We start from the raw sequence: 24053 nt of genomic DNA on the forward strand, positions 1-24053 counted from the left end.
GTGAAACATCATGATTGACAACTGACTAGCAACTAGTGTGTTGATCGGCGGCACCTCGCTACCACGGCCCCATCCCCTGATTGCTACTGCACAGACTCTGGCCTCAAATGATGTCTTCAGCCCAAGTTGGCAACATGCTTATGCAGGATATTTTGGCTTCATGGATATTGGGAGGAAGTGGAGACGCATCATCATCTTGACATGCAGTCCATGTATTCATTGATATTTGGGATAACACACTGGCAAACTTTGCTCCTCCAGCAGAGAAAGACTTAAAGTGTCAAAGTCTGCACATACATCATTCTGCACAGTGAAGCGCAAACAACCAAGTGTAGAGCAAAAATGATTAGAAACAACAGAGCGGGGGAAGCTGAAAAACGGTCCTGCAGGAAAATGATGAATTATCCCACAAGGAGCTTGGTTGCAGATTTGGTTGCTAAATTTGAGTCTGATAATAATAGAGGAGTTACTTTTCACACATCTATGTAATGAATTAGCTTCACAGTTTTGACTCTTTGCATATTTTTTTTTTTTCTCTAATAAAAAGTGTTTAATTACTTGAAGTGTCAAAACTAGTCGCAGAGAAGAACTGGGATATAGTCACGAGTGTGATGTGAGTGGGTTCGAACAATGAGAAGGAGGGCGTAAAAAGAGGAAAAAGAAAAGGTGACACTAATTCTCCAGAATATTATATGAGCTGTACTTTTACTTGCGCAGCCATTAATGTTATCTAGTCCTTCACTTATCAGTGCACTCTGGACAGAGTCGTATCTCATGCATCAATGTGCAGTTAATATATTGGCTGGATTAATGCTCACACAAAGACGTCATTGACTCCGTGGCTGTAAAGACTAAAGTGAGAGCGATGATTAATGTGGACCAGGGGAAATTATTTTCGACTTTTATTTCACATTTATGGAAAACTGGCTGTCCAAGGAAAAAGTGCTAAAGAGATTAAAAAATGTTCCGGGTGAGTTAAGTCGTTTTGAGTCGTGCCGTCAAAAATCGAAGAAGACGTTAGAAAACATGGCCGTCAGAAATATTGACAAGCAAAGGAATTATTTTCCAGCCTCCATCGCTTTGTTGTCAAACAACAACAACAAAAAAAACGTTTGTCCAATGCAGTGAATCTCGTGGGTTTGGTTTGAAGGTTTCTGATAAATAAGCCTGTTTAGTTGTCAGCAATGACAAGATAATGAATACTGCTTTTCCCACAGGCTTATCTGCTCTGTAATGATCCAGCATTTGATAACGGGTTGAGAAAAATGCTTCAGAATCACAAGATAACGATATTCCAAACAACGTTGTTCAAGCTGTCAATTACAGGCAGTGTGTGCCCACGAAGTAAAGACTATTTTTGTGCTGCCTTAAAGGGAGAAGAAAGGCTTTTTGACTTTATTTCCTTTTTTTTTACGTCTCCTCAACAAAAAGAGAAATTATTTTGAAAACCCTGTTCCTGTTATATTGAACATCCTGCCTATAATTTGTGAATTCAATCTTGTTCTGTAGAAAAGAAACAGAAGCTCAAACTTGCTGTGAGCAGTGTATCCGCAGCCCTTTCATGGGTTATTGTCTTTTCCCAAATTATTAATCCTTCCCTTGTGTTTTGTGTCCAAACATAACCAAAGAAAACGTCTTCATTGAGCATTCAGCGCTCAGAGACGCCATGTGTTTCCTGTGCGTGTCACGACAATTTGAATTCGATGACATTTGCTGCTGTTGCAAGCATCTGTTGCAGTCAGAAGACAAATGTCCTTGTCTTCCTTTTTTATGACACATGCTTTTTTTGGGGGGGGGGTTCCCGCAGGACTATAACGACGAGATCAGACAGGAGCAACTGAGAGAGCTGTCCCTGCTGAACGGCTCCGAAGAGTCGAGCAGGGGGAGGAGTGCACCGGGAAGGGGCGCGCGGCCGGCAACCGCAATATCCACAAGGTAAAGTACCGGTTACACCTGCGTGAAGAGCTGCACTGAAAGAAGCTGAGTGTTCCCGTGGAAAACAGTAACGAGGGCCTCTTGAAATTCTGAAGGTTACTATTGTTATAAAAGATCCAAGAGAGACAAAGTGACGTTCGTTCCTGCAAAGTTGTAGGATTTGTAAAAGCTGAATTTGTGCTCAGCCTTTGTTAGTCATGTTAAAAAAAATTGGTGTTGTTCATCGTGAAGATTAACCATTTCTGTTGCACATAATATGAAATCAATATGAAGTTACAGTTTCTATATTGGGTTTCCACAGATTTTTAGGATTGCACTTTTAAAACATTGGTGGCATTGCAGGAATAGATCAAAACTGAGAAACAGAACCAATAATAAGAATTGTTAGTTCCCAAGTCTCAAGCCAAAGCCAAGATAAAGATAACAGTGATACCATTATCTGGGTTATTTTGGAATACCTCAGAAGAATTACAAACCTTAAAGTCCCCCTCCAGCAGCTTGTTACACCCCCACAACTCTTCTTTATTCCTTATAATTACTTATTCAAAATGTCCGTCATTCAAAAAGTATGTCACTGGCTTAAATGCAACTCTACACCTTCCGTCCTCATTTCGGGATTGAGATCTATGAATAAGCTAATGTGGCTCCGCCCCTGTTCCCTGTCACTCCACCCTCACAGCGCCACCTGCAGCTGAGGAGCCTTTTTCCAGGTACTAAGCTCCACCCACGGATTAATTTTTTTAGGATTGTGACATCACAAACCCTGGCTGTTTGAATCCGTTTGTTTCAGACCGTTTGTTTCCTGCAGCGTTGAGGTGGACATACTTATTTCACTCTATCAAACTATGTCTTAGTTTTATCATTTAAAAGGCACAAGCGAGACATGTTCACATGTTGAAAAATGTTGACTTTGTTCATGCAGAATCTTAATGGATAAAATATGATGAGATTCATGAGTGAAGACCAGGCCCAAACGGAAGCTGCAGGATTTCTGTTGTTCAGTTTTCAGCTTATATCAAAAATAAAAATCCACTGAATATGTTTTGCTTGTAAAATTGATGCCCAATATTTATCTCAGATAGCAAAAAAACCCAGCAAAGATTGTTAGAGAAAGAGACAAATTGACTTCAAAGAGAATTCATTCACCTGATCCCTCACCGTTTCCTGTGTTGACAAATAGTTCCCCCTCTGTTCCTCAGCAGTAAATCTCATTTTTGACACATTGAAGTGCAGTGTTATATGACTGGAGCGGCAAGCTTCACGCCCAAAGTCACAATTGATTAGTGCAAGTTTTGTAAATGTCCCTCAGTGCAGCATGAGTCATGACACATTTAAAATTGTTTTACAGGAAGACAAACATTTATATAGAGGTTATGGTCTGTATATAGCATTTTTCTAATCTTGACGACCACTCCAACTTTAGAGTATATTTGTTTCACCTATTCAAACACACATTGATACAGTGCATCTATGTGAACAGGGTTAGGTTTGGCATTTGGAATGGGGAAGAACCGCCGACCCTCTGGCTAACAGGCGGCCCGCACTACCCCCTGAGCCACAGATGCCCAATGAACAAACAGTTAGCTCTGGAACACAGGAATGAAACAGTGTATTTCTCATTTCACTGTTTTAAATGTTAAAACAACACTGAGGAAGGCGGCAGAGATGTATCTACTTCACAGGCATTAACTCTGCGGAGGTGTCATCTGAATTCTGCACAGATTCCATGTGTTCCTGGTGATGGCACACACTCTGACTGAAGAGATATCTTTGAAAAATGTCGGGTTGTTTTAATAATAAAACAAAAAAAGTATTTGATTAATTTGACTAAAGTGGCAAATGGCAAAAACACTCCTCAAATCAAAATATCCAATATCCAAACTTGCTTTTTGTTATTTTGTCAATGATAAAATAAAACATAACTCAATTGATATGTGATCCCCTGGTTACTGTTGTTGTGAGTTATTCCTCAAAATAAATCTGAGAAGATGGGAAAAGAGAAGACGCGCCCATGAGCAGACGACTGGTGGAATATTCCTTTAATTCAGTTACACAGTCACACAAGATGAGTCAGCAGCTTTGACTACCACAGATTTGTTATTTATTTAAAGATGTTGTGTAATTTCATACATTTATAGATAAAGTGAAACTTAGTGTGAAGTGTTATGAATGACAGACACATTTTAATTATTGAAACAAGGAAGCACAAAACCTTCATGGTGAATTTTCAGAACATTTCAATATTTCATATTATATTCTCTGCCTTAGGTTGTTGTTTGAGTTTCGAATTGTATTTCACTGTTTTCTTAAGGTAGCATGACCAAAATAGTAACATGCACTTAGGTGGATGCACAGTGTGCCTTCACACAGATGATCACTTTGCAAACACAAGCAGGTTTTCTCTCCCCAGTGAATCCACCATTAAGTCTTAGGGCCATATTAAAGAAAAGTGAATCTTTCCAAGAATAATGTTGTAATATTGCAAGAATAAAAAAAGTCATATTATTATGAAACTAAAGTTGTAATTTAATGAGGAAAAAGTTGTGATATTGCAAAAATGAAGAAAGGACTACTTTTTAGGACTAACCAGACTAACCAGCGAGGATCGCCATGCTCTCCAGAGTTCCACTTCTGGATAAAAAATCTTGATTACCAATCTTATTTCTTAATTATCCCTTAATCTTGATTCCTCCTCCACAAAAAAGGCAATTGCCTCCAAGTCTGTGCTTATTTCCAGAAGAGACACAGCTTCTTGCAAAAGTCCTGATACTTGTAAAAATGTGGTGCTGATGAGCCAAAAGATGACCTATTTCATTATTTATGAAAACTATACTAAAGTGTAACTTAACTTTTTCTCGTAAAATGTTGTTATTCTTGTAAAATTTCAACTTCATCCTCTAAAAAAAGATAGTTTTTTGGTCGACTGTCGTAGCAAACTCCCCTGGCTTTCAAACAGAATGGGAGATGGTTCCATGACCAATTAAGAGACAACAAAGACTTCTACCCTTTAGAAGCATGTGTCTGACACGGGGACTCTTTCCCCCCACTGTTATACAAGTAAAAGCCAATATGGACACGGTGTTTGCTCCAGGTGCTCAGGCTGTTACCATAGAGCTCTGAGTGTTACAGAGCATTTGATTGGCTCAGCCGTGCATGAAGCCGTGCGTGTGGAACACCTGCCTCCTCCCGTCGCCTCCACAGCTCGTTTCATAGAGTAAATTGTCCGTAATTTACCTGCAGCCGTGGCCGTCCCTCAGGAGCGAGCAGGTACAGTTTGCCACGGCAGCCTAATTCAGGCAGCGCAGGCAGGATGCTTTAAATCCACCAGTAACATTGGATGCTCCCATTTTAAAGTCACCGCCACCACTTCCCTCCCCAGATTTTACTCCTTATGGCGTGCCGATAAGCGATTATTGTAAATCTCCATGAAAAATATGCAGCAGTAATTCCCCTTTGAGTGTCTGTATTTTTGGATCACAATGAGCTGCTACCTAGTGGAGGATGTGCCAAGGGAAGAAAAGGGGTATCCTAGCCCACCTACATCAGGCAGCTGTTAAAATGTAACTTAGCAGACAATGGACGGCTTTAGCGCGGCTAAATCCGCACCCGCAATCCCCCGCGCTGTTCATGTGGTCCTGCTGCTGGACAGTCACCACTTCCACAGAACTAACAAACCACCTTAAATTCCTCTCTCCTGCCCGAGCCCTTTGGCCATTCATTTCTTTTCTGGTGGACAATATTAAATAAACTCTATACTCCGGTGGAACTGTGCGACTGCAACCTGAGCGCATTCAGTTAATCGAGGCAGATGGTGACACAAACACAGGCATGGCACTGCTCCATGGTGTTATTGAAACTCCAGCACAGTTGCACAGCAGAGAGAGACACAAAGTGACACTCTGATCGTGACAAGATCAACCTCAGCGCCAGTAGTTATACCACCAGGTCGGTGGCAGAGATTTGATAGATTTCTTATTGTTTAACTTGTTTTCCCCCACTCTGGCTTATTTAGACATGTTGTGAAGTAAAAACCGATGCCATGTTTGTGTGCTTGTTTGCTTTAACCAGGGGCCACAGAGGCACGGGGAGGAGTGCGGCGGCGGCGGCGGCAGCAGCAGCGGCACCTCGGGGGCCAGCGGCAGCAGCAGCGGCGCACAGCAAACTTCCCACGACCGGTTTAACGAGGGAGGTACAAGCGCCGAGAGCCAGGGGGGCGGCGGGGAGTGCTGCATACAGGGTCCCGCTGTTAGCAGTCACACATGAATCCTATGATGACTACGTGAGTCCAATCCTCTTTAGCACACACTGAAAAGTATGGCTGATAGTAATTTCACTTGAACTGTGTCTAAATCAGAGTGGCTCTAATTCCCTTTCATGTGATCCGGAGGAGTCTGGCTTTGCATGGTGAGGCATTCAGGGACAAGTTTGACAAATTTGGGCAAGCAGGAACTATATATATATATATATATATTTTATACAATTAACTTCAATTTTCAAATCACACTGTTCATTTGGTAATGATCTCGGACCGTCTTGTGCAGGCCTTTGGTTTCCATTAACTTCAGCACGAGTAAGATAAGGAATTTAAAAGTAGGATAAGTGATGGATCACAGTGAACGTTAACATCGCCTTCATCTTTTTCATCACTATTTCAAAGCTCTCAAATCTGCATCATATTCCACACACATATAAATGAGGCCTCAAATAACACATCGCACTTCAGACGACAAAACTTCTGACCAATAATATTTTGATAAATTACCTAACATTGGCTACATTATCATAATCACCACACTCTGCATGAATACTAATAATCCAAACACGTTATTCTACATTTATACACAGTAGGTTTGTAAATTAAACTATATTTTGCAAAGGTCTTACAGTCAAGATTTAGATATTACTGGAGCTTTTCAGTTCTCTGTTTGCATGGTTATAATAAATACAGTTTTCTTTTGAAAACTTATATTCAGCCTTCTCATGTGTGTAAAATGAGCCTGACAAACATTCGGACCAGCTTCCCTGTACAACAATGAGAAGGAAAGAATTAAAAAGGAAAATGGAAATTTTACGACAGAAATGCAGTAAATAATCTCTGTAATATCTCTGTGTAATATGGTGATGTTAGGCTACATCAATGTTACTTCGTTTTTTTATCAAAATGATCTCTGATATGAGCGTTTTGATGTTTTGTCCACATGAAGTTTTAAACACCGTCCATACTAACGGGCCGGAAACACATATCACGTGACCACTCACATACTCTGGGCAATGTGTGCGCCGGTGTGAACTGATTCTTCGAATAGTAGCTCATCTCATCCCATTGTATAATGCAGAATTCAACAGCACAAAAGCTGTTAGAACAGGTTCAGCAACGCTTGTAGTTGATCGTGTAATAGGAACCTGACGAATCAGCGAAGGCTTCATCGTGAATGAGAAGAGCCAATCAGCAAGCGGTTGTGAGCATCTACCTCATCATTTCAAAACGCAGCCCAGGAGTTTTCAAACTAAAACGTGCCCAGTAGCATTTCCATGCTTCTCTGTTTTGAGCATCTGTAAAACTGCAGCAGAGTGGACGTCAGGCGTTTCCGTAGCAGAGTTGATGTTATCAAATGAAGCCGTAGTATTGTGGATGTAGCCTTATATTGTACTTCTCAGGCTTTTAGGCCATTAGTCTGCGCTGTGAGCCATTAGGAAGAGCACATGGGGGTTAAATACCTTGCTTAAGGGCACCTCAGCAGGGGTATCATTATTGTTGACCTTGGAGACAGCAGCCGCCAACCTTGGGTTCAGGGTTGGCAAGGAAACAAAGCCCTGGACTTATCCACTGAAGGCACTGGCACTTGGTTGTGAGTCGAGTCGAGTCCGGCATCACGTACGCAGCACGCTGTCATGCACACCCTGATTGTCAGTGAGCAGCGAGGGCCAGTAGAGGGACTGACAGGGCAGGTTAATGTATGGAATATTTGATAGACCACCGTCCCTCAGTGTGCCTTCACTAGCCCTATATCACATATTTGCTCACTTCACTTAAAACAACGCTGGGATCCTTATAAAAAAAAAAAAGGAAATCAAGGCCCTGGTTATAATACACTCGTCCTCTGGAATTTCCCAAGGTCATTTTTGAAAAGACTACACAAGGTGAGCGCTAAAGTTTCATCCAAATGAAAAAAGCCAACACTTTTACCAGTCTATTTCCTCAGAGCCTTCCTGCTAAGCAAAGCCCCCATGTGTGCTGGCAATTGAAGATTGGGCTGTCTGCATGGGGAAATGCACAAGCGCAGTCTCATTACCAAACCAAATTGAGTTCTGATGTAGAGCCTGTGTATTTCTGAGGAGTGAGAAAGCGAGGCATTTCTTCTCTTTGTAATTGGAGGTTGGGAAGGAGGGTGGGAGCACGGAGACCAGGGGATTATGGAAAGATGAATTTGTCCTGAACATTTTCTCTCCTCATATCTCACTTTGCTATTTCTTTATTTCTCTCTGCCGCATTACACAATTTTCTCCGAGCGCGTTGGCAGAACGTATCGAGACCTCTTTATGGACCAGGTTTGTTTGTTTGGGTTCTTTTTTTTTTTCATTTTCAGCAGATGTTATTGTTAATGCTGTTGTTCCACTACAAGATTCCTGCAGTGTAAAAGCACAATAAGAGATCAGCAGCAGTGTGTGAGAGTCTCTGCTGTTACATCCTGTATTTGTCTTCGGGTGGAAGCAGCATGGGTGTGTGGGTGTCTCGCAGATTTCTCCAGAGAGGCCGTTTGATTGATGGACTCTGTCAAACTGTCAGTCCGTCTCATAAAAGTGATACTGTGAGAATGTCCATAATTGCACCTATTTGAGGGTGGTATTGATTTAAAACCTCAATGGGAAGCACGAGGAAGCTGGTAGTTATCATGTATCATTGTTTGCTTTATAATTTATGAACGCGGCGTCTCCCTCTTTATCTTCCTCCCACAAATCTCACCTTGCCGCATCCTTTACTTGCGCACTCCCTCGCAGAGAGGGCCTCAGCGTTCGATGACTCAACTCAGCTTTTTTAACATTCAGGTGCTCAGAAAAGCGCCTCGTCAGGAGCTGAAAAAACGATTTGCGCTCGCAAGAGTTGAGGGACTATGAGGCCAAGTTTATTAAGGATGTTAAAGGATGAGGCTCTTGGTAGCTTTATAATGTTCCAACACGTTCCAAGTATTTTCTGTGTATCCAAATCCACATCGCAGCTTATTCCTTCATTGTTGTCCGTATTAAAAACAGTCGGCTGCACTGTTGCACTCTGTGACTTTTTGTATTTATTAGCATGAGCCGTAGTTTATTCAACTCAGTGCAGCTGCCTCTGGGAATTAATACTAGTTCACCGAGTGTGTATTCATCCACAGCTGAAGATATAGTCCCTCACCTTACTCTCAGCTTCGGCTGTTTCACTGAATTATTCAGCTTTTTGTTTTCATTGTTATTTATTTTTATTTATTATTGATTTATTGCTTGTTTTTCAGGGACAGTGTATATTCATAACAACACTGTAAATATGCTAGAGTTCGCCCAGAGGATAAAAGAAATGTTACCAGGTCTGATCTAATAAGATTTTCTATTGTGAGTGTAGGAAATGACCAGAATGATTATTCAGGCATGCGACCAGCTTAGTGAATTGCCTTCAGGTTGATATAAAAAGGATGCGTGTCTGAAAGGGACTTAACAGTTAATTACCAGTAATTATTAGTACATTAGTTAGGGTGTATATCTCGATTTGAATTAGATTATATAAATTCCACTTTGATATTTATATAGACACTGATAGATTTATGTAAATATCAATCTGAGGAAATCATTCTGTTTTGATTTTTATTGAGTGTTTTACTGGAAGGTTTTTACCATTTTACTGTGAAGATAATTGTCTTGTTTGTGTAATGCTGTGAACTAATAGACACACAAATGCTGAAAACATAACCTCGTTGGCAGAGGCACTAAAATTATGAATAAATATAAAGTAAATATAAAGTGAAGTAAATCCTGGATGTAGCCGCTGCTTTGTCTTATGTATCGCATCAATTTTCTTTCATTGTCCATCGTGCGTTTATACACAGTCAATTCAATAGTTAGTATTAACATCGCTGCACAATACATACACGTGTACTTATACATGCAGGCTGTAGTTTGCAATCATTGTATAGTGAACGAACGAACGACAGTCCATTGTTTACTGCTCAGACTTGGTGAAGTTGCCATAAATATTAGCTGCGTCTCGGCCGTGGAGCAGGACGTCATGTAACCGGGGTTCCTCCGGAGACTGTAGTGATTAATGGGCTCTGTCATGCTGTCAGTGTCTTGAAGTAATGCAGTGACAGTGGCCATTATTGGGCCTCTTATAGGAGAGCAAGGAGTGGAGTTGATCATGGCTGTGGAGGGAATGTGTGTGGTGGGGTTCAGCATGTATAAAGATTTGGGCATCACCTCCGAGGAAAGTGCTTTCAGCTTTATTTTGTTATTTTCATCATTCCGGGCTGTTACAGCTTTCTAATAGGTTCTTCACGCGTTGTCAAATGAAATCTGCCAAATCTAGAGATCGGTGAATGTCAGGCGCTTGAATCTGAGCTTAACATTTTGCAACAGAGGTTTGCTAGATGTCTCTATCTGCTACTAAAGAGCCCGAGCGTGCTTTGATCTTGGTTTGAGATAAATTGATGATCTCTTTAGGGATGCAGTTATCCATAAACTAAACAAGAAAATTTGATCATAATAACATTCAAAGATTCAAAGCGCATCATATACTGATGGTGGTCGGCCTAATCTCAAGGCTCTTTCTTACTTTCTTGTTCTTTAGCTAAAGGTTATATACCACATGCCTTGGCTTTCGGGACATTTTGAGGTATTGAAACACATTTTGAAGCAAACATGCTTGAAATTACAAGACCACTTAGCTTTTTTAAATGTATTTGACAAGTATTTGACATATTCTTTTCATCAAGAAACAAATTGCACGCACTCATAGATATCAGTCCCTTCAAAATGCCTCCTGATCCTTGAAATTGTCTCTGAGAAATCAAGGAAAAAAGTCCTATCTCACAATGGTAAAGATAGTGGGAAAAGACATTTCCTGGATCGGCTATGTAATCTATATGTGCACCGAAATGTATCGAGTTCTTTCCTGACCCATACTGCGTCCTTCCCCCAAGTTTCATGGGATTTGGTGGAGCAGCTTTTCATTCTAACAAACAATCAAACACTGATGTAAACAGAGGTAACGTGTCTTTCCACTGTAGAGCTTTTATATTCCAGTATGTGATCTGATGTGGCACTATTTGTCAAACAGTGTATTGTTTCTGCATGAGGCACAGTTGGAATAGGTGCAGTACTTTAAGTTGTTTTGACTTTTCAAACGGGTGATAATGAATGAATGTCACTTATTCCCGAGAAAGAGCAGCAGTGAGACATTTCTCTCTGCGATCAGTCAGAGTTCTTCCATGTGAAAAGTGCAGAGGGAGATTAGAGATTGTGATTGATGGCATTCTGTATGGACTGGGACCATGGCCTCGGTTTAATGTTAAAGATCAAATCCCATCTGGATCAAATCTTATCTTTTAATGTCAGGCCTGATGATAGAAGAGAGGAGAATCTGAGAGTGATATGGAATTCTGTCGCTCACAGCACAACCATGAATTGTACAAATTGCTGTTAAAAAACTGAAACACATTGCCTGGGTTTTTAGACCTGAGCCCTGCAACCATACCGAGGCTGTGCGGCAAATGGCGTAATGTGATTAAACACAGAGCTTTGGGAGGCTTTGAAGAGGAAAAAAAAGTCCAATCTGCTGTGAAAAAAAAAGCAAAAGGACGCCTTTTTGAAATGGGGGGGGGAGTCTTCCCATATAATCTATTTCATGAACATAAAAGATGGGTGAGATTGGTTGAGTGTTTCTTGAAGGGGAGCAGTTTCCCGGGCCACCTTTAAGGACGGCATGAACATCTGCTGTAATTGCTTTATAACAATGGCTTCAGATACACTGCTGAGTTCACATTTGTTAGATTAATTATGGAAATTCTCCATGCAGAACTCTCCTGTTTATTAAAACAGATGTAAGACACACACTTCCACTCGATTATTTAAAAGACGAGGGACTCAGGTAGACTGCGTAATGGCCTCGGCGGTCCCGTCGGAGCGCGGCGCCGCCGGCGAGGGAAGGACGCAGTTACTTCTAAAGCTAAACTCTGTGAGCACAAGTAATACAATTTGAATAGTGAGAAAAGGCCTTGTCTGATTTGTTTATTTCTGTTCTCCCAATGACAAACACCATATTGTTTAATGTCGCCAAAGTAATCGAGAGTCAATCTCATCGCAATTTTTTCCCCTACATATTGTATAACTGTGACACAATTGGAGAAAATGTATTGAAAAGCAAACTCCTGCTCCAAGTGCACAAGAGACGACAAAAGGTGCCCGCTGATTGAATTTGAGCAGGTAGAAAGCGTCTATTCACTGAGACAAAAGGACTGTGAATCTCATTTTCCTCCCCATTCTGCCACGTGGAGAAGCATTCACAGGCTGCTCCCTGTGAAGATCCGTCACTGTCGGGGGACGTACAGGTTGTCAATTGATAATGAAGCACAGCGCTAAGGGCCTTTAGGTTCTTTCTGTCCTAATTACAGCGGCCGAGGACTCTCCACCCTTGTATTAACATTTGATTTATTTCCTCTGCCTTGTTAAATAGGACCGGTGTTAATTGTTTTTACAGATAAGTGTCAACCTAAAGCAATGGAGCCTCATTAATTAAGGGCCTGTCTGTTTACACACACAGTGTCGTGTCCGATCTGAGTGCAGCATGTGTTGTAGGTCAAACCGACAGTAACGTCAGCAGAGAGATAAGTTACGCTGATGAACACCGCGTGAGGTTTTGTTTGAGCTGACACTTGACTAATGCTTCGACTTTATCGGAATCACATAGCTTCTCCCTTACAATGTCCATCTGTCTTGTCTGCGTTAGATAATAAATGATATTCATGGCATTTATATTTGGATCCATATACATGTAAGTATAGTTTAGCAACGAAAAACAACTCAAGGTTCATCTCCATTTTTCCGGAGCTTTCAAACGCATCTCATTGTCTTTCTCTGCAGATGAGAGTTTAATTGTGCTCGGCTGTCATGGAGATACAATCACAACACGTCATCGCTGTGATTTGTTGTCATGTGTAAACGATAACATAAACATGGGATGGAGCCGCGGTCGTGTTACTTGTATGAATAAACTAGATGACGGTAAGGGAAACAGTTGGACCACCAGAATATTGGAACCACAATAATCAAAATTATAGGCTACGATAAGGCATGTTGTGAAATAATCGTATTGTCAGCACTCACAACTTACAGGGGAGCAGATAATTCACAAGCAGACCTGATCAATCGCTGCTCAGGAGTGGGGTTCAGCGTCACCCGATCACCTAAACAGGACATAGCATGCCCATTTTACCACAAGTTGATATGGTTCCTTGGGGTCTTAATGAAATGTCTGTAACATACTTTGGTCAAAATACCACAAGGATCATTTAAAACAGCACCCTTTTTACCCTGTATAAAACAGCCCTCCACAGAGTGACCTGTTTTGAGTGCCTGTTCATTTAAATGCTAATGAGCCAGCTCCCCCTCCCCCTATCCCCCATGATTTTAAATGATATAAATTACATATTTTATATGATATAAATTATCAAATATGCATGCCATACTTTGTATTCCCCTTTGTTGTCCTGGAGTTTTAATTTTCCCAATCACATAATTAAATGTCCCCTCTGCCCATCCACGACAAGCACACAAGCAGACAGACAGAGAGAGAAAGAGAGGGGTGGGGGGCTATGAAGACCATCATTTAGCCCCGAACCCCGACATTCAATGGGTACAACAACAAGCGGAGAAAGCAGAATCGCGGGCTGACCTTATATATACAGTCTATGGGGCTGACCAGCGCGAAATGCTCGGTTCCGTGTGAACAGCCAGGCGGCTGCGCGCTGGAAGCGGCGCTGCGCTGCGCGGCGCGGCGCTTCCGCGGTCGAGTGGTGTTGGCGTCGGCTTGTGTCGGGGAGGAGGGTGGCGGGGGATGAGGTGGGGTGGGCCAAGGCCATGTAGGGAGACTTCCAGTGTATTGTGACGACACAAAACACAGGAAGCTCAATCGAGTCACTCAAGCATGACGTTTCTGACATAGAGGAACCATAACAAAACGCGCGAGTGTTTTTTTTCCAGAGTTTTGGGGTTGGTAGACATGCCAGATACCCACATTAACGTGTAGAAGCACTAACAAAGTGGAATTTTCATGATATGTCCCCTTTAAGTCACAATTATTTAAATTATTGTTTATTATTATCAGCAACTCGTTCTTTTTTATTGTTTCCCCCGGGTGTAGAACAGCAACAATGGTTTTACAGCAATTCTCCGGGAAAGTAAGGCCCATAATACTAAACCAGGCATTAACACAGTGTAGTTACATTTCAAAAATCCAGTCTCTTGTTAGTTTGCTTGGATGAACCAACCTAAATAAAAGTCACATTTTCAAAAAGCAAAAACCAGACAAATGCAGTGTAAATGGAGGAGCGTGAGTCAGAGAAAGCAAACATTATAAGTATACACATAGCTTTAAAGTAAACAAACAGCTAAACAGTATGCAGGGCCATGATGTGTTCAAATGAATTCAGCGTCTCCATCATTTATTTTGTATAGCTGAAAACAACACTGATATTTTATATTCTGTGTGAGTAAAGGCTGCACAAATATTATTTTGCTTCTGTAAAAAAATCTCCCTTTTAATAAAAATACTGTAGAAGAAACTCTCCATAAAAAAACTATTTCACATTCCTGTATTCCTGTAGTTTAACTTTAGGTTTATTTTTATAATGAGTGAAATGAATCCACTGATTACTTTGCAGTTATGGTCCAGCGTGGAGCAATTTGTCATATGGGATTGTTAATAAAATGGTCAATTACTGAGATATGCAGGTCTCTGACTCTGCCTTTGTGGGGAAAGACTCATGCAAGAAAGGGAGAAGTATTGGATCCCCTGAACAACTTAATCCCTGACATAATCCCTAACTTTAATTTGGTCAAATTCGTGTTCACACAAATAAAGCCACACAGGAACCAGAGAGGTTTGGATTGGCGGTACCCGACAGGAGAAGCAGAGTCTGTGCATACAGGCCATGAATCCGTTCTTTTTTAACATTGCTGCACTGGATGTCCTTCACACTCACTGTGTCAGCTTTTGCAAGACGATATTACTCTGCTGTTACAGGCAGGCGGGGAGGAACGCTGCGGCCGTGATTCAATGTCTGGAATAAGCCAGCTTCAGTGACGCTTTTGGTGCTGATTTAAAATGTGTTCCATCTCGACAAAGAACTAAACACTTGCATGTATGGTGGAGCGTGATTTGAAACAGCGGGCTTGGGGAGGATTAGAAGAGATTAGATCATGGTAAAAAGAAACATAAGCACTTTTAACTCCACTAAATCTCCTTAAATGAGCGAGATCCAGCAATTACAAGAGCAGACAATAGTGAAGTTTACTGCTCTGCGCACTCTTTGGCCTTTCTCCAGTTGATGGTGTTATTCAGGTTAAGCTGTTTACGTGAACCTTGGGTCTGCTGAGATTGGTTACCCCTGCTCTCATGAATAAACCATTCAACAGAATAGTGCCCACAGTCTTCTCTTAGGTTGCATTCATCTCCGACAACCTCCTCAAAGAAGATAGGCCTGCTGCCTAAGAGGCATAAAGTCCATCAAGAACTCACCTCTGCTCATAAAACTTAATTTCTGAGTTCACAGTCGTATTTGAAAGCAGCTCTGAGGAGGAAGATTTTCCACCGGCTCCTCTCTTCAATGATGTTTGAGGAGTAAATCAACTGACAATGTAAAAATCAAATGGACGAAAAACTTTATTTTGAAAAGAGAGTGTGACGTGTCCACCCTGTCCCCAGTGGACATTACACACTTGAGAAGTAAATAAATAAAAAGAGAGAGAAAACCTGATTTGTCGATAACACATTGTAAAGAACAGTGAACATTGTTTGCTGTATGGTCGGCATGGTGGTGCAGTGGTTAGCGTCGTTTTCTCACAGGTATAAGGTTTGAACCTGACGTCTTTCTGTGTGGAGTCTCTATATGTTCTGTGATACGCTGGCGAGGTGGAGCCCCCCTCTTGCCCAATGTCAGCTGGGATTGGCTCCAGCTCCCCCGCAACCCTGAAAGGCCAAGTGGTATAGATAATGGATGGATGGATGGATGGATGGAGGGTTCAATGGATGGATGGATGGATGCTTCATGCAGATGCCAGTATTACATAAAAGGAGTGAGATGTCTACATACCACTGCAACAATGTAATGTTGTAGTATTTGCTGTTTATAAAAATGGAGTCCGGTTTCCGGAGATTAAAACCAATGCAGAAGTGCCTGATCCACAAACCTGAACACATCCTCAGTGTTGTAGCCTGGAGTTATCAGGTGTTCTGGGTCTTACCCTCTTCTGCTCTTGTGCCTCTTCAATCCTCTTCATCCACGGCAACGTAGGCTTAACAAGTGCAAGCTGCCTTGTCACCTCGGAGACCAAAACTATATCATGGTCTCAATGATGACTGGGTGATGTGGGATGGTCATTTCTATAGAAGTTAATGAAAAACTGCTACTACTTCTTTCTTGATTTATAACGTCATTAAACATTTTCATGTGAAGTTTACGGCATCAAACGCTAGTTTCTAGTCTTCTTCAATACAGCATGATGTTCATTTAGTCAATGATGCTCCCATTTAGAGTCAAATAGACAACACGCATTGGGGTGTGGTTACCGTGTGATTGATGGTTATGGTTATGGTTACTTTGAGGCTTTAAAACAGTAGTTTGCAAACCAATGGGTGACATCATGGTGGGTTACCAAACCTAAGTAGGGTTCTCAGTTGATGTAAAAGACACAAAAACTGGATAAACAGACTGGAAAAGCCGTTAGCATTAGGAGTTGCCTTGATACTACAAACATGTTTTTTTTTACATTATAGAAATCTTTCCTTTGTGTTTGAGGAATCAATGAGTCTGTTGTGTTTATGAGAAACAGACAAACTAAAGTAATATATAGGTGTTTTACAGCTGCAGAGGATAGGGTCCTATATTTTTATAGTTGTTACCAGTACTTCCAAGTGGCCGGGGAGAGACATTCTGCAAAATATCTATACACTCCTTTTAAATTTAGACTTGAATGTGTGCTGCATGCCGTTTAGCCACTTACATTGTTATTGAACATGACTGCAGTCACTAGCCGGCTTTTTGTGCTTGTTTCCCCCGAGTCGCTACGTATCAATAGAAGAGATCCATATTGCTGTTAAGCCTCAAAAGGTGTCTATTAGGCTCCTGCGAACCTTAATCAATAATCTCTGCTGGACGTTTTTTTCCCCTGCTTCCTCTCCCTGTTATAGACACAAAGTAATGGACTTTGCCTGTGGAACTAAGTATTGATTGTTTTTATGCTCATCTCTAACCAGTTAGACTGCTTATGCTGTGCGTGTGTTTGCTCACAGGGCTACGATGATGGATATGGAGGAGAATATGACGACGAGAGTTACGAGCCCTACGAGGATAACTACAGCAACCAGTCGAAGAGGTGGCGTTTTCATTTTGAAGTCAATCAACACGTTTCTCAATTGCCATCTGTCTACTGTTATTTGCAAAGCAGCATGTGACACGTGTTCTGTGAGCAGCTGCTCTATCGTCATGTTTCTGCGCTTCACAATTTCCTTTCTTTGCTCTTAAATGACTTTGTTCACGCCCAATATTCAGCCTGACCATGAATTAGCACCGTTTTTTCTCGGCTCAGAAGACACATTTGCTGACATTTCATATTTTTATAACTGTCAGAAAACTACAACAACAGCAATGAATGGAACCAACTAACTTGTCTTGTGTTGCAAAACACCCTGACGTGGCTCATTCCCCCTGTGCCGGAGCTCAACTGTCACACAGAAACTATTAAAAACACATCAGTAACCAACATGGCACCATGGGCACCCGAGTTAATCCCACACACACCATTCTGCTGCTGTAAATACTCACTGGAGCATCGGATGTGTTGAATCTGCAGCTGAAAATAGTCCCCAGCAACTATTTACCTCGGTTTGAGTAACACTGGCTAAAAGCCGGGCCCAGCTGTTAAATTACTCAGTGAAAACTCATGTCACACATTACTTAAGATTTACAAGTTTAAAAGTAAACGAAAGACACTAGAACATCTTGTTGTGCTCATTTTGTAATGGGATACATTGATTATAAGTATAACGTAGAAAATATGTATTTTTCAGTAACCATCCATATTCAAGTTAAACAAAATATGAACAAATGTTTCTTTATTTTGACTGTGATGTTGTCCCTCTGTCTGATTTTAGCATTTCCGATTACTACGAATACGGACATGCGACCAGTGATGAATCCTACAACAACTATGGTAAGAAGAGCTTATTATGCACTCAGCTGAACATTACTGATCTAAACATGGGTCACAAACCTTGCTTCTTATTTAATTCATTCCTGATGTATTATAACAAAACAAAAAAACACAACCCTGGCTTCGGCGTCTCTGATATTTAAAAGATGTTTGGCAGAAGAGAAACAAAAGGAAAAAGCCTTGTGGTTCCAGACCACTTCTAATCATCCTCACCCAGGGAGCCGCTTCCTGCACGCTTCACCCACTTCCTTCTTTTCTGCATTTGACTAGAACCGTAAATGTGCCAGTGTGAGCTCAGGGGGCCGACCAGTAGCCGTTGTAAAGGTTGAGTGTTTTGCCTCTTGGATGTGTGCCGTCGTAGGCTTATTCCAGAAAGGCTGCCACCACGGCTGAGTGGCCGCCGCTGTGCATACAATAATATATCCTGTATCTCCATCCAACACACCAACTGCTTGGAAATTCAAAATCAAATGTCTTAAAATTTCCTCAAACCTTTAGTTGTAATAACATATATATATATAAAAAAAAACATCAACATAAGCAAAAAGTGGAGTTATAAGGTTCTCACATGACAGCAGCGAAATTGGCCGGTCGCCGCAGCGGGTTCGCAGGCTCATTCATTTTCAGCACAATGAATTGTGCACTGGGGTGTTGAGGTCAGACCAAACCAAAACCAAGGGGGCAATGATTTGATTTTCTGCTCCATAAACACTTTCTTATTTGGAAGCGGTGCAATGTGCCATGCAGCAGAGGTGGCCATCTTTATGTAATTTGGCTCTCAGGGAGGAGCTGCTGACTGTCAGATCGCAGTATTGGTCCAGCAGAGGGCACAGAGCTTATGAAATTAATTTTCTGTGGCGAGGGGGCCTCTGCAGTAGCCGGGATAGAATTTGCACGCTTGAATTTTCCTTGTCTTTGGTTAAATGGATTGTGAGAGGGTATACGGCGGACGCTACCTGAGCTCACAGTCTGACTCTGTGACATGAGCTCCCTCACTGCACAGTCACTGCAGCAGCTTTCCACAACGTCTCTTTAACTGTTTTCTTCACAGAGGAGGAGTGGCCGACCGCCCGTCCCAGTCTCAAAGCCCCGGCTTTACGGCTGACGAGAGGGGGCTACAGGAAACATCCCTATGGTAGATACTGACGGTGCTCCGGATATGTGACCTCCCAAACGTTTTTCAAACAAAAAAAAATGTTTATAATTTTCTTTTTTATTCCTGGTGAAAAGTTGTGACTTTTTCGTCCGTCTCCTTGAGAAAGTGAAGTAAATAAATAACCCCCTGTAGCACATAAATTCTCAAAATCTAACATTATGCAGTATTCTGGGTTTTATTACTCATGAAGGGAAGAGTTGTTTTATGAAAAACACAGAAATTCAATCAATGCACAGGAAGGTTGCTCTTTAAACACCTTTCATTCCACCTCCAAGGAAATACAGTTATTTCAGATTTTTTTCCCATATCTAAGGTCTCAGATTTTGACAAAGTAGTTTACATTAACTGCCTTTAATGGACAGATTATCAAAGTCTAAGATAATACATGTTAGTCAGATTAGGCAAAAGAAATGAAGTAAAAAAAGTAAGTACATTTTTATTCTCACATCCTCTTGAGCATGTCCTTACATAGGAACAGTCTACAGTATGACAAGCAACTCTTAAGACATTTGGTGTCATTCTTCTTTTACATTTAAATTGTCAAAACATATTGACATTTTCCAATAATTTTTTCTGTACAAGAAAACCGGACACAAACCCTGTTTAGCTTGCGTTTGGTCAAACCAAAATTCATTTATAGGCAGGATGAGTCTATAACCAGATGTGGAGCCAACATGATGCTCACATTAAATTTGAAATAATCTCATTTCATCTCCCTCACCTCTCTCTCCACAGTTCCCTGATTGGTCAGGCTGTGGGGCTCAGTTTGGTTTATGTGGATCTTTCCCAGACTTGTGAGATTCAGTCTGGCTTGTTTGGACAAATTGGTTTTTCCCACAAATGTAATCGTCATATGGCTTCATAAACATACATCTTTATTTTGTTCCTCCTAATTTGTTTTAGCTTTTAGCTGCAGATCAGTGTGTGTGCAGAAATGCGTATTACAGTAAAGGACAGACAACCACGCACTGATCTGGACACAAATGACCTGATAAACTCCATTAAAGGCAACAGATGAGGAACTAAACCCTAAAGACCTGAACGCAAAGTAACTGAAGTGACTCAATGTCCCAAACATTTGTTTTAAACATGTTTAATGTTCAGAAAACGTTTCCCCCATAACTGATACTGCTACTGCTACTACCTGTGTGAAACTCTGATGGTAAAAAACGGATGCGTCAGCCTAAAGTTAGTGACATTGTGATTTGAAAAAAAAATAAGATGTGAGATCGTAATTGTGAAAAACACTTTTTTTGGGGGGGTGGAAAGCGATCAGCAATATTCAGTGTGTAATTTATAACACGTGCTTTGTTCTGTGTGTAATCTGTATTTGTACATAAAGCATTTAATAAAAACAACATAAACCTCAACAGTGTGTAAGACTCTCTAAATAGGTGGCTCTACGGAGCTTAAACCTGCCATTTGCTTCTAGTTTGTTAACCCAACGTGTGCTTTCAGGTAACGGCTAACTCGTCTCATAATGAACGCCCACCGACCTGTCCCAAATGAATCACTTGTTAAACATTCCTGTCGCTCAGTCGTCCTTGAACCTTTCATCACTCTTTTTTTATCATTTAGAAACTAATACATTTCTTCTCCTAATCCATCCTCTGAAGTTCTACTTCATTAATCAGACACACTGATTGACTCTGAGAAAGATTTGGAGTTAAAAGAGGTAAGAAGTCCTCGTATTCTATCACAATAATGTCTTTAATGCGCTCAGCAGCCGCACAGGATGTAGATATTGGTTTTAGTGTATCTGCTGAGTGGGATAAAACGGCACACTCAGTATGTAGTGTCTTTATCGATGTCTCTGCTAACCTCTCTCTGCATTTCTGTCATCTAACCTTACGAAGCTGCACAGTACACGTCACACTGAAACCCTCCGTGCTCCAAACGTCAAAGCTGAAGTCCACTTAGCCGTTTGAATTCCCTCTTGTGATTAGTACGCCCGAGGCCCGGCTCTCATTAGCTGACTGAAAGGAAGACTAAACCCTAAGCAGGTAACACTAGTAACAATAATGCTAATTTAACTGCTAACTTCCACTTAAAAAAAAGTAAACCTGCCCTGTTTAACCCCAACTAAATGAATTTAAAATCCCTGTCTGTCTTCTAACTAGATAAGGAATCCAACTAAACTGTGATAAAAAGAAATAAAACATTTTTAGTCAAAGATAATAAAAAAATAATGTGCGGCAAACTAACCATCACATCAGTGATATAAATAAATTTGCTCAAAACGCCTCATAAAACGATAAATGATAAATGAATTTATAACACATTGAATTGGTTTACTTTTTTCACAGTGATGGAATATGAGTGTGTTGTGCTACATGTTGTAAACAATGCATGTGGACGACTTTGCATGCAGTCTGTCAGTCTACTCTTGTTCATCATTGGTGATACGTAGGACTGACATATTCTTTATCGTATGTTTTTTTTTCTCCCGTGTAGATGAAGAAAGATGCTGTCGAGTGATCTGGTCACAGAAGAGAAGAATATAAGAGGCGAGTGGAGGAGGAGGAGTGGAGTTACTATGGTTATTGGTCACTAATCATATTTATTCTAGCATTACTGACAATAGCTCCTCAATTCATTTGGCATTGCTGCTCCCTTCATCTCTATCAGGCATTTTCTAATTTATAAATACTTTGAAAACATTGACACATTGTTTCTTCTAATCAATGTTGTAAATACTGTTGTTTTGTTGATGTGTTCAGTTTCACTCGGCATCTCTTGCTCTCCTGTCCGTCCTGGGATCCCTCACTCTGGCTCTCTCTGAGGTTCGTACGTTGTTTGTCGACTGTTAATCGTTTTTATTTTGGTAGTTTCCTTGCTCTTGTCCCTATGAGACAAATTGTGATTTGTAAGTATGGGCTATACAAATACAACTTGACTTAATTTTGAAGGAGACATATTATGCTCATATTCGGGTTAGTGATTTTAATTAGGGTTATCACTTGAAAAGGTTTACATGCCCTAATGTTCAGAAAACACAAGACTTTCCTCAGACTGTCCATTGCTGCAGCTCCTCTGTCAGCCTCTGTCAGTAACGCTTGGTTTAAGCTCCTGTCTCTTTAAGGCCCCCCCCCTTTCCCAATAAGGCCCACTCTGTTGTGATTGGTCAACCGCCTCCAGCCATGTAGGAAATGACATCCTCCACTCTCACTTTACCTGGCTTTGCTGGGGGCAAGATTAGCCGCTAGCTGTGCATTTTGCAAATGTGTACGTAAATTAACTTTTAAACTGTGCAGAACTTTTACAGCCACAAAAAACTATAAAACACATTAAAGGCAAGAAACAATTTTAAAAAAGCACAATATGCCTCCTTTAATATTCAAGTGAGACATAAACAGAAAAAGGTTTGGCTCATTTAGCCTCCTCGATTTAATTCATTTCCCAAAGACGAAGCTTTACACTTTAAAAACGGACAAACTTGAAATGAGTGTGTGTTCCATTTGTATTGTGTGATCGCGTCATAAACAAGGCTCCCTGCAGCCACACTGATCCTATAAAGGATTGAAACATAATTCCTGTGTCTCCCAAATTCATTAAAGCTCATTTACATCAGCTACTGTACAAGTGTTACAGGACGCTCTGACAGCTCATTAAAAACACCAGGGGGAAAAAAGCACTGACACGCAATTAAAGTAATAGAAACGAGCGGGAATAAGGAAACAGAAAGTTTACTAAAGCTGCGGTGTTTAGAAATAATTATCTTCAGGAAAACAGCAGAGTAATGACCAGTTTATTTTCACAGTGGCAGAAAGTGAAGAACCCTGCACATGAACTATGGACATTTGAATTATATTTACTCGTACCAACCTATTATCACTTATTATTACATAGACCGTCTTTTCCCGTTTAACACATTTTTTATTCCTTCTTCGCTAATCATTTGCATGTTTTTCTCTCTGGGATTATCCTTATTGTATCTATTTTTATTCTGTGTTTTATAGCTGTGCAAACATAATCCCTATGGATAGAAGCTGTACCTGCAACCTTATTCATAATTCATGCCTTATACTGATGTTTTTCCAAAGGTGCATTTCTTTTTTTTTTATGTATTCAAAGGTAATTGCACACTGGTGCTGATAATGCAAAACAAGATTTATGAACAAAGCCAATCAGAAGTTCAAGGCACTGCATCAGAGGTGTTTGCTTTTCTGCTGTAAGCCGTTATTTTCTATTTGTAAAGCACACAAAGATAATATGATTATATGTTTTGCTGTGATATGCTGAAGCCAAGTCTTTCACCTCAAAACCAGCAGGTTGTCCTCACTTTAATGGCCCAGAGGTCAGTAATAGGCAGATCCAGACCTTTTTGACCTTGACGCACTGTAACGGCTCAGGAAATTACACAGAGTAATTTCATGTGTTGTAAATCATCTCACGTGACACCACTCAACCAATCAAATTTATGAATTCAGATTACCACAGTGGCAGTCGTTGAGTGAGAGACACACACCAGGGGGAGGTATAGAGTTTATATGGTGCACTATATAGT

General features: G+C 40.9%; 1 protein-coding gene across 1 annotated transcript in view; it reads left to right on the forward strand.

The window, feature by feature from the left end:
* khdrbs2 (KH domain containing, RNA binding, signal transduction associated 2) overlaps window positions 1-20899 on the forward strand; it is a 61671-nt gene extending 40772 nt beyond the window's left edge. The window contains exons 5-9 of the mRNA XM_035171908.2: window positions 1808-1935; window positions 6004-6214; window positions 17471-17553; window positions 18332-18390; window positions 19442-20899. Of these exons, the coding sequence (XP_035027799.1) occupies window positions 1808-1935; window positions 6004-6214; window positions 17471-17553; window positions 18332-18390; window positions 19442-19536 (576 nt within the window). The 3' untranslated portion in view covers window positions 19537-20899. The remainder of the gene's footprint in view (window positions 1-1807; window positions 1936-6003; window positions 6215-17470; window positions 17554-18331; window positions 18391-19441) is intronic.
* The last annotated feature ends 3154 nt before the right edge of the window (window positions 20900-24053 follow it).

Source organism: Hippoglossus stenolepis, chromosome 12 (genome assembly GCF_022539355.2).
Source record: "Hippoglossus stenolepis isolate QCI-W04-F060 chromosome 12, HSTE1.2, whole genome shotgun sequence".
Lineage (NCBI taxonomy): Eukaryota > Metazoa > Chordata > Actinopteri > Pleuronectiformes > Pleuronectidae > Hippoglossus > Hippoglossus stenolepis.